We start from the raw sequence: 11146 nt of genomic DNA on the forward strand, positions 1-11146 counted from the left end.
AATATATATTAATTTTTAAATTTTCTATGTATGATTTTAATATAAGCTTGGTTATTCCATAGAAGACACCCCTTTACTACCATGCACATTTTGAAATAACATTTTAGTCTGTATCTGAAACTACCCATGTGGACTAAGGCATCAATTCTCATTTATGCCCTTGAAAACTCACTGAGGCTAAATTCAGTGTTACCTACCAATGCAGCAGGACACAAACAGAGTTAAATCTGCTGCTGCAGTTGCTAAATGGAGGCTTTTGGGCCTCAGCAGACTGCTGAACAAAGCCATTATCACAGATTTTTCTCCCCACACAGTAAGAGGGGGAATTGTTGACTTGGAATATGAAAAAAAAATATCTTTTATTCTGAAAATATCTGTCTGTGCTTTGTCAGACTAAATGGGCACTTAGTTTCACTATGTCTTGATGATGCCATACGTACAAAATGGGAAAAGACGCTGCTCTACTTCCCAGGAATGTTGTGGGGATGAACATGTATCACCAACTGAGATACCATAGTGATGGGTATTAGTAAAGAACCTGAAGCAGAGAGATGGATACAGATATTAAATACTGTCAGAATCCAGCATCATTTACACAAATGTTCTGGATTCACAGGCAAAGTCCAGTTACCATAGCATAACAAGTTATTATTTGTCAGATGCTCTATAGAAGCTGCCAGTCCATTTTGAGACTCCTGGAAGAGCAAGGTAGTTCAATGTAACTTCAAATGATACGCAGCTGATTTTGGCTGAGTCAAACTCCTTCACATTTGCCATGGGTTAAATGTGCCCACACAGACTGTAAGTATCACTATGGTGCTTCTCAATTTCTTTTTAAACCACAGTAACTTATTTGTTACCGAAGGACATGGGTCTTCTGATGACCATGAACTTTTCTAGTAGCTCTCACTGCATCCCCTGCTTGGCCAGAGAAGTGATCAGAATGAGAGGGAGGATTTTTTTCATATTCTGGTACAAAAAACCTACAGGGAGTTAGTACAAGTACTAACTCATATTTCTACTTTATACTCAGGAACTTGCCTGATGTGGAGTCAGGATGGAGGATGGAGAAAAAATATGATGACAAAATGGCAAGCAGAAGATCAGACTAGAGGGTTTGGTGGGTGTGTATAATGGTACCATTGATGGGTCTATGAAAATGAAACAGAGCAACAGCGGCTCAAAACTCCCAGAAGTTTTTTTTGTATCCCTTTGAGGTGAGGCTGAGGGTCTGAACCAAAATTGCTTTCTATTGTTTTGCTTTTTTTCTGAAGAACCCGCCAAACCAAATAAAACTCCAAACCACCAGGGATCCCATCAAAATGTAGGACTCTGTTGTTAGCAGGTAATCAACGTGGTTAATGAGAACTTTGTGTGGAGAAAGAACAGGTCTCGTTATTGAGTGAGACATCATGGGGAGAAAACACATAACTGAAAACTCCAGACTTCTTTCATCCTGGAGGTGTATTTCTATTTCATGGACTGAAACAACGAACAAGAAAGTGAGTGTAAGCAATCATATCCACTGTGAATGATATGGAAGAACATGAGATTCTCTGTTAGTGAAGAAAATGAGTGGGACGTTCGTTTCACCAATACTAGCTGTGTACAAATTGCCAGATTGAAGCAACACTTTAGGACGACCTCTGCAGTCAATAGGGAGAGGCATCTCTTGAGTGTGATTCAGCCCTCCTAAGCCAGATGTCTGGTAGGTGAGATGTACTTCCCTCTAGGGGTGCCTAACTCTCTCCATTGACTAAGTCAATGAAAGAAAATTTGTAAAAAAATCAATGCAGAAACTGTCTCCAGACTGCAGTTAGCAAGGGAATCAAAATTAAGAGTGTTCAACTTAATGCTCTGCTTCTGCATTAGGATGGGATGAATCACACCCTGGAGGCACCGATGTGCCTCTGAAGTGACTAAAGACAGAGCCAAAGGCAAGTTTCTGTGCTGCCTAACTAACTTTTGAATGAGTGGAAGGAGATGAGATGAATCCTTTTCTAAAAGTGATTTGACCAAAAATTCACAGAAAATGTATGATGGAGCTGGTGATATAACCTAGATTTCTTAAGAATCTGGAGTTCTTAAGTGAGGAGTTTCCTATGAATAAATTATTCTCATCTTTTTTTTGAGGAGATAAGAAATCTTAATAGAGAAATTTATCCTTACAGACTGCTTTGTTAGCTGAAATCTGCCCTAGTCTGTTAAAAGTACTAAGGTGCCCTTGGAGGCCATAGGTAGTTGTCCAGCGGAGAGTTTCATGTGCACATTCCTCCCAGAAGCTCGCCGAGTGGGTCAGTATTGTGCCTCTAAGAAGCCTCTTCTAAGAATCCCCACTGAGAAGTGAGAGGTAGCGACAGGGAGAGACCTACAGTTAAAACCACAAAGCGTAGCTGTGGTACTGTTTTTATGATTGTTTTGTGTTACTGAGTTTATTCCTGTTAGAAGGAAAATAGGGGGATGACTCAGGCTGAGGGAGATGCTCTAGTCATGTCTTTGTTTATAAAGAATGCGCAGACCTCTGTCCCTAGAAGTGCACTACTGAAGAAGGCAAATATGTCTTGGCTGGTGAAGCTCGACCCAAGTGGATCACTTGGCTCAAAAACTACATGCATGTGGATTTTCTGTTTAGCTCTGTTTCCTATGGACCTTATCTAGGTCCATATCTTCTTCTGGCTTCTGTGCCCTGTCATCTCTTATCTTTTCATCCTCTTCCCACCGCCCTGGTGATATATCCCCTTTGTGTCCTAAAGAGGAATCACACGCTGCCTTCAAGACCAGCTTGTCAGATATTCAGACAGGGAATCTTCAAGCATGAGTGCAAATATATCTAAACAAAGGGACATTTCCCCTTCTTTCTGTTTATCCATTTCAGTGGGATTTAAAGCAACTGTTAATGTTATGAGGCTTATAAAGGGTTAGAGTGCTAATATTTTTTTTTTTTTTCCATTTAAGTCTCAGTATACTGTCTAACTGAATTCATCCTAAACAGAAGCCAGATGCTACAAGACATCTGGTAGCTCATGGTCAAGAAATGCCAACATAAGGGGCAGGAATGAAAATGCTTATTTGTGATCTTCTGCTATTTGTTCTGAACTAAAAATTAAAGTCTGGCCATAAAATTAGCCAGGATGATTTTCCAGAAAGGTGCAACTTAAGTAATACAAATTATGGGTCTATCCTGAAACTATAATTTGCTGTTTTATCAATCATGTAATGTGCAGGTCGTAACAGAACATATGTCAGTTAAATGGTTCTTTCTGGATGTAATCTGCATAAAGCACACACAAAATGGGTCACATCATTGCCTTCTTTCCATTCAGCAGGAGGACTTTTCTACCAGAAACATGCTGGGTTAACACACGATTTTTTTGTTCCCTTTCAGAACAGTCCTGAGCAAATTTCTCAGTTCACCCTAGCCAAAGCTTCATATTCAAAGGGCACCCAGTGCCTGCTCTCCTGCATGCATAAATTCACTGGCTCCCGGGGAATTATTAGGAAGATACTCGGAGGAAAAGCTTATGTAAGTAGTTAGCAGAGCAAATGCCGGTAGATGGCAGTCCAGAATACGCAGCATCGCTCCTGGGCCTTGTAGAACTGAGCAAAAAAATCCCTCCGTGCACTGCAGTTGAGATCTTTAACACAGCTCTTGGTATCGTTTCTTAGAAAACAGACTGTAAATGTGCGGAAGCGTTGCTGCTGTCTCGCACCTTTTCGCAAATGGGAAACCCTTTTGCCTTTTAGTTTGTAACTGCTTGCACAGAGCAGCCCCTGCGCCTAAATAAAGTGAATTGCATTACAGGAGTCTTCAGCAGTGTTCAGTCTTTTGTCTGCTATTTTTCAATTCAAAGCTTTAGGGGTTTTGGTGACAAATTCTTTGTGGTTGCTTTGAACTTATTAGATCTGCGCTCACAGGGACATGCAATACATGTAATATATACCTCAACGGCTGGAAAAAGGGGATGAATAATTTTCTGTGGTATTGAAATAGCTGCTCACTTACAAGTGATCTAAGTTCCTTAGTTTGCTGGGGAAGTATGGCCGCTCAAAGGGTTAATCCACACCACTGCTTCCTTTAGAGCTGGTGCATTGCTCTGCTTCTCTTCTGAGCCCACCAAGCAGGAGTCTGCCCCCAGCCAGACGCTCTATCAGCATGTTTTCATAGTTATTTTCCAGGTTCCTATAGCCTAAAAGAGCCACTTCAGACTACAGCCAGAGCAGCCACGACTTGCTCATCTGTGGCACCCATGCCAGCTCTCCCAAGGGTGTGGTGTGGGCACTTCATGACACATCCCCATGTCTCCGTTTGTCCTACGTGAAGTCTGGACTCCTGAACTGGAGCCTTGGGCCCCATTGTGCAGCCAAAAGAGATTTTGCACTGATTCATTGCCTTTCTCTGTCTTTCTCCACTTATTCTCACATCCTTGCTTGGGAACGGCATTATAGTGCAGCCCTCACACTGGATTTAAAACATTTGGCAATTGTAAAGAGGTTTAATCTTTACTTTTTTGGCTGCATTATGGCTTGCCATGATCTAATCCTAATTAAGTGGCATTCAGAAGCCATTTACTCACCAAACTGGGAAAATGCAAGGAAATCCCCAAATAACTTGCAACAGAACAAACTGTACTTTGGGAGCTTGCTTTATAGGCAGAAATTTAAAAGGTGCTATATCTGTACCATACCAAAAAGTTTTTAAGAGACTGTGTATATTTGTATTGGGTTCTTCATGTACTCCTGGGTATTAGCAGGAATGGAAAGGTAAAACAGGCAGAGGACTGAAAGAAAAGAAGAGATTTATAGAAAGCGAAGCTTCAAAGAAATTCTAAGAAACATCTTTGTGCAAGGATAAGGTCATTAATTATCTTTCTGACCCTTACAGTGTGTGCCTTAACTGGAGGAGCTGTGAAACTCCAGCTAAAGGGAGATGAGACAAACATGAAGTGACAGCCCTGAAACAAACCCAGGGCCTTCAAGGTATTTTCTCAGCTTGGCTGAGTTTCACCTCTTTGCTCAGAGGCAGCCCAGAACTGGGGGGCATCTTACATCCCATTCAGCCCCTCAAAATGGTGCTGGGGTAGAGTAGGAAACTTTGTTATCAATTACTGATGAAATATTCATTAACACTTTCTGGTTTGGCAGACCGTGATTCCCTGCTCTCTGGCTGTCTCTGAGATGTACCGTTAGTGTTGCTGTCTCCGTGTCTACTGCAAATTCACAAAGACACATCTCTGTACAGGTAGGCTTCTTTTTCTGGTGAATTATTAACAAAACCCAATTTTTATGAAATTCCTTAGCTATTAATTTATACACCTCTGAAGGTGTTTATCTTTTAAATTACACAACTCCTGAGCAAGCACGGCTATAAGCTAGAGAACAGCCAAGCAACCACAGGCCAAATTCTGCTGTCACCGACTCGAGATCTTGTGGAAGAAGGGGAATTACTTTGGAATTACAGTGACATAAAGAGGCTGAGGATACCCAAGGGGTTGTTCCTGCTGCGCACAGATCCTGATTCCCTCTGGCTGTGGTACTGAGGTGTGGCATGTGGAGACTTATCTCTTTGTAATAGGAAATGTTTCAAATTTATAATCCATGTAAGCATATCATTAGGAGACCAATCTTGATAAACGCTTCTTTTACAGTTACTTGCTCCATTTGGATTCTTGGTTTTTTAATTTACCAGGCTGTAGCTGGCACCAAAACCTATTAAGTTGCAATAAAAAATAGTGTCATTGAGTTCATGAGATACTCAGGCATCCACAAGAAGATGGATGTAAGGCTTTGGCTGATTTGAAGAAGTGTTGGCTTCTGGTGTTTATATTTTTGAAAAGTTCCTGAAGTTTTTAAAGGTGGACATAAAATAATGCTTTAAATGATCCTCTCAGACTATTCAGCTAGCAATACAGCTCCCTGATAAACTGTGCTTAGAATTAAATAACTGTGTCTGAATAGCTGAATTTTGTATTTCTTATGAAGTCATATTTTCAGGTAATGGATCTAAAGTACTGTCATTATTAGTTCAGGAGCATTATATCCTTCTTCTATTTGTGTAACTTGTTTCCTTTTCGTAGCAGCTTTGCATTTGTGTAAGTGGTTCTGCAGGGTGATACAGAATGAAGTGCTAAGGGAAATTCTCGATGCTTGCAACAAAGAATTTGCTGCAGGCTTACACCAGCACATCTGAGAGCAGACAGCTCTCCACATTATGCAATTACTTCTCTCAAGTCACTCTTCTTTTAGGAGAGACAAAATGCAGGGGGCTAAAGGTGGTGGTATAGCCTGCTTGCCACGATAGTAAACCTAAAACAGCACTTACATACTCCTGCTTTATTTTCTTCATCGTCTGTCTAGCACACTGTGGGGCTACCCAAACTCTAATGTTAACTACCAGCAGAAAGATTCTGCTTTTACTTGCAGAAGGCTTTTTATGCATTTGTAACTCCACTGACTTCAGTTATTTCTCCAAATTAGTCCTGGTGCAGAGGAGAGGCAATTTCACCTCATACTATTTAAGTGAGGCATAATAATTATTTTTTTAGCAAATTCATTATCCTGAATAATTATAGAAATGTCTACTAAACAAAAAAAAAATCTCAAAATGTCATGGAAGGTCTCCATTTCCCATATAGCTTTCTGTTAAGTTGACATGAAATTGCAAAATTTGGTAAAGCATTAGTGTGTCATGCAGTCCTAATTCTGAATGCAACACTTGAATCATCACAAACAAGTAACTGCGAACATGAGAAAATCCTTCCCACCTACCCTAAAACATGAGCCAAGCAAACAAATAAAAACACTAAAGATTCCTGATAGTCTTGCTGATAAAAACAGAGGCAGGAATCAGAAGTGTCACTTCGATGATAAACATGAGAAAAATACGGACAGATAATTCACTCAGCTAAGTGGTAACAGCAGTATGTTGAAGAAAAAGTAAGGCAAAAGCAAGAATTTCAGCATGTATTCATGGGTATCCATGTTGCCATGGCAACTTCTCAATGGAATAAAGTATTTTCTCCTTTCTTTAGGGATTAAAAAAAAGAGATGCTATTGTGCAAATAGGCACTTTACCTTTTTTAATAAATCTATAACTATTTCCTAACATAGCAGGCATTGTTTTGTTATGCTTTGTAAAGAGACTTAAATTCTAAAAAGGACACCATATTATAGGTGTGTTATTCAAAAGCTTTCTCTTGCCCTCTTTTTATTTTGAATGCTTATTAAAAGACTAAATTCCTTCACATTTCTGGATCCTCCTCTTTTTTTTCTCTCTCGCTGTTTGGCTACAGAGCTTGGATAATCAGCGTATTCTGCAGCAGATCTGTGGCTGTTTTCCGGTTCAAGCTAAGGCTATTTTTGTTGCCTTTTGATTTTCTGGAGTGAGATTCTGATCTCTTACTTTGTGCTACTTGAAGGAACCGAAGGACTGTTATTCCATCATAAACAATTATTTAAATTTGGATTCCAGGCTAATAAAGAAATACCAGTTTGTGTTGTATCTTCACCCCAAACTCACTGACTGAAAAGGCAGATCTGTTCAGTCTTTTTAATTCTTTCTCTAGATAAGACAGCAGAGATATACATAGATAGAAGATGCTAAAGGGGAATAATACCCTTTGAAGGTAAAGTTATTGCAGTCCTATTTTGGAAATTTTGATAAAGATGTAACATTGCCAGAAGTGGCTGAAAAATGTAAAAGTGATAAGAACCCGTTTTCAGAAATTACTTGGAAAACTTCAGCAAAGGACTTAGGTGCTCTTATATACATACACTGACACTGAAAGTGTTTTAAACATGGCACAATTTTTATTGTTGCACCTATTAAAGTTATGCAAAAATATCTGTTAAAGCAACTTGTTTCATAAAAAATTGTCTTTATTTTCAGAATATATTTGTGGGAACTGACCTTAAATGGGAAGTTATAAACCTGACTGTTTCTTAAATATATTCATTGTGACTCGTAAATTTTTTTTGTACTTATTACCAGGATAGAAAAATTCTATCTGGATAAGATTTATAATATCTTTGAAAAGGTGAGCTAAACATAACTATCTGACCCTTCCAGGTCTTCTAGAAAATTCTGCAAGCAGCTGGCTGATTCCTTTGTGCTACCTGCCTCCTACTACCTTGGTTATCTCATCCAATATACTGTATTGATAGCTCCACTTGATACATGTGACCAGTGCAATTCTAGTTTCATTTAATCCACTTTAACACTTGTACCATTTTCACATAACTCTTTATTCAGCTCAGTGAAGAACAGCATCAGATCCACTTCATTCTGGAAATGCATCTAATTAAATTAGTAGAGTTTATCCAGATTGATACTGTTAGAAGTGAGCAGAATCTCAGAAAATGGGATGAAAATACATGTTTGCAGCTATGTCTATTTTATGGCTATGACTACATTGGAAAATTAAAAGTGGCCAGGAAATTTCCTGGGCACTGAGGCCAAATGGCATGAAATAATCCATGTCTATGCCAGTAAAATCATCTTAGCCTCCCAAACAGGGTAGCTGTATGCAAACATTCTCCTGGGAATGGTCCCTGAAGAGTACCTGTTTGGGGGAGAACTAGTCAATACATACCAAATGTATGCCAGAGCATGTCCTAAAATAGGTCTGTTACAGTATCTGGGAATGCTTGAATTTACAGGCATATACACAGCCTATATTATTCCAAGGACATAAATCAAGACTAAATACAGTACAACCCTCCCAGTAAGCCCAGTTAGTTGCAGTTTTGTAATGCCAGAATATCACAGAGCTGCTGGAGTTTCTATCTCTTTCACTTTCCATTAAATCACTAAAACTGCCCAACCTTCATTTGGGCTGTTGCTACAGAAATAAATAGAACAAAGATAGATTTACACCAACATAATCATAGACTTCAGCGCCAGAAGCGACTGTTGCTATTGTCATGATGGAGTGTGTCTATGGAAGCCAATAGACCTTTGTCACTGTATTTTAGGCGATGTGGCAGTAATAAGCAAGAGACAAAAAGAGTCTAGAAGCTCTCAGTGTTAGAACAGCACAGTATAGTTCAGCTATATAAGACCATATCACCTATGTAAATATGTAAATTTACCTTGGTTTACAAGGTAGTTTGCAGTGCTTTTAAGTGGTAGGAATAGCTATTGAGTTTACTTCTTAGTTCCTCTGAGCAGCAGAGATTACTTCTTAAATTTCTTTTGAACTAGTGATGTGAATTACACAGCTGGTCCTTCTGTGCTCTAAAGACTTGTTTTGTTTGTTTGTTTAAAGTTGAAAGCAGATTAGCTTAATTTGGTAGTTTTTACTACCAAAACTACAAACTACAGTTTGGATGAAGAAATGCACTGGGAGAGGGGTAGTGTCTGAAAACTCTTTGCTTCTATTTCCATCATTCAGTCACCAATTGTCTTACAACGGTTGTGTGCTAGCAATTTGTGTACATAAATCCTGCTTTTTATCATCTGACTGCTGCGGCAGTCCCAAGCCTGTTTAGCCTGCTAAAGGCCATGTTTGGACACAAAGGCATAACTTTCCTCATTCTGCCTTAACTTTAGGTTCTTGATTAAGCAACCTAAATCCTACAGTCAGAAAGAGAAGAGACAAAGAGACAAACGAACAGCTCTAAATGAAGATTAAGTCCACATAAAATCTGATTTGCTCTCTGGTAGTGCTTACCTTCTCTCCAGGAACGTCTAAGGGAAGGCAGTGTGGCTAAGCTCCCAGCTTGTGCACCTTGCCTAAGTCCCCAAAGTCAGGTAGGATAATTCCCTCCCCCTTCCCCTTGGCCTGTCCTTACCTGCCACGAGAAGAAAAATGATGCAGGGCTGAGTAAATTAGGGTTGGTGGGATGTCTGCCACCCATGTATTCATCAGTGCAGACCACACAGTCCTCTGCATCTCTCCAGTCCCAGTAGGGGATGGTGAAGTTCTCATCACCTGTTATCTTCTGGATCTCACGTTCCCACATCAGCAGAAAGACCCGATGCCAAGGCAGAAAACCAGGGGCTTCGTGGGCAAAATCAATGTCCCGCCACACATTGGACCCACCTAAGAGTGTGTCTCGAGAGGCGTAATAATGCATCCACACAAAGAGATCATACACGTTGATGTTTCTGAACATGGGGTTGGAGCCGTTGTTCATCTGAGAGTATGTCCCAGTAGCAATAACATAGTCCTGGCTAGGGGTGTTCTTTGCCAAGTTGAGGTAGGCAAGAAACTTGTCCTTCTCACTGGTGGTGAGCTGGAAGATATTTCTTCTCGTTCTCAGTCGTCTTTCAGTGCAATTGCTTCCCGAGAAACCAAACTTGCACTCCCCACAGCTGAATCCCATGAAGTTGCCTTCGCATTTACACGTCCGGTTGTAAAATACGGAGGGCCAGTCCTCTCTGTCATCCACTCCAGAGAAAGGGAACTGTGGTCCCAGGGGAGCCTGAGAGAGAAGGATGTTCTGGCAGGACCCTCTTCTGGAAAGCTCCCCACAAGGGGACCCGTCTCCATCCCAGGGGGGACAGCACTCCTTCCTCAGCAAGCTCGGTGTGTTTGCACAGGCTCTGGGGAACTGCCCCGTGGATGGCTGAAGGATGACTAGCAGAAAACCCATGGCAAACAGCGACATCCTCACAGAGCAGCAGGAGAGCATCGGCGTTACGCTTCAGTGCATGGAGTGCTTCCTCTGACCCCTCCAAAGTCCTGGTTCTGAAAGAAATTCCTGCCCTCCACCGGGAATGCTTCACTGCTGACTTCTGCTACAGTGCACCCTCCAACGTCCTTCCCCATTCCTACCCTGGATGCATTTACACACAAAACACACTTCAGGGTTAATCTGATTATCACATGTTCTGGGTGAAAGCCAAGTGACTTTTTTCCCCACCCCCTACAGGTTTCAAAATACAGGCATTTATTATAAACTTTCATCTTCTGCCTAGCACATGATTGCTTTCCTCTGGCAGTTAGAGAGGAAGTAAAATTAAAATTTGGACACAGAAACAATTGTCGGCTCTTCAAATTCCTCATTTGATTACATGCTTTAGAACAAATGGTTGTATAAAAAAAGACCCAGTAGAATCTGATCCAGTTAAATAAGCATAGTGAACCTAAAAATGAGGAAATAAACAATTTGGGGGTAAACTATTTTTTTAAGAGGAAGCAAACAT

The 11146-nt window shown here is 40.5% G+C and overlaps 1 protein-coding gene across 2 annotated transcripts in view; it reads right to left on the reverse strand.

Annotated features, from left to right (window-relative positions):
* Positions 1–10782, reverse strand: part of TYR (tyrosinase) — a 50676-nt gene extending 39894 nt beyond the window's left edge. For both annotated transcript variants that reach the window (XM_030043253.1, XM_030043254.1), the window contains exon 1: positions 9790–10782. In XM_030043253.1, coding sequence (XP_029899113.1) covers positions 9790–10632 — 843 coding nt within the window. In that variant the 5' untranslated portion in view covers positions 10633–10782. The remainder of the gene's footprint in view (positions 1–9789) is intronic.
* Positions 10783–11146: the final 364 nt, after the last annotated feature.

The sequence above is a fragment of the Aquila chrysaetos genome, chromosome 19 (assembly GCF_900496995.4).
Source record: "Aquila chrysaetos chrysaetos chromosome 19, bAquChr1.4, whole genome shotgun sequence".
In the NCBI taxonomy this organism is placed as follows: Eukaryota; Metazoa; Chordata; class Aves; order Accipitriformes; family Accipitridae; genus Aquila; species Aquila chrysaetos.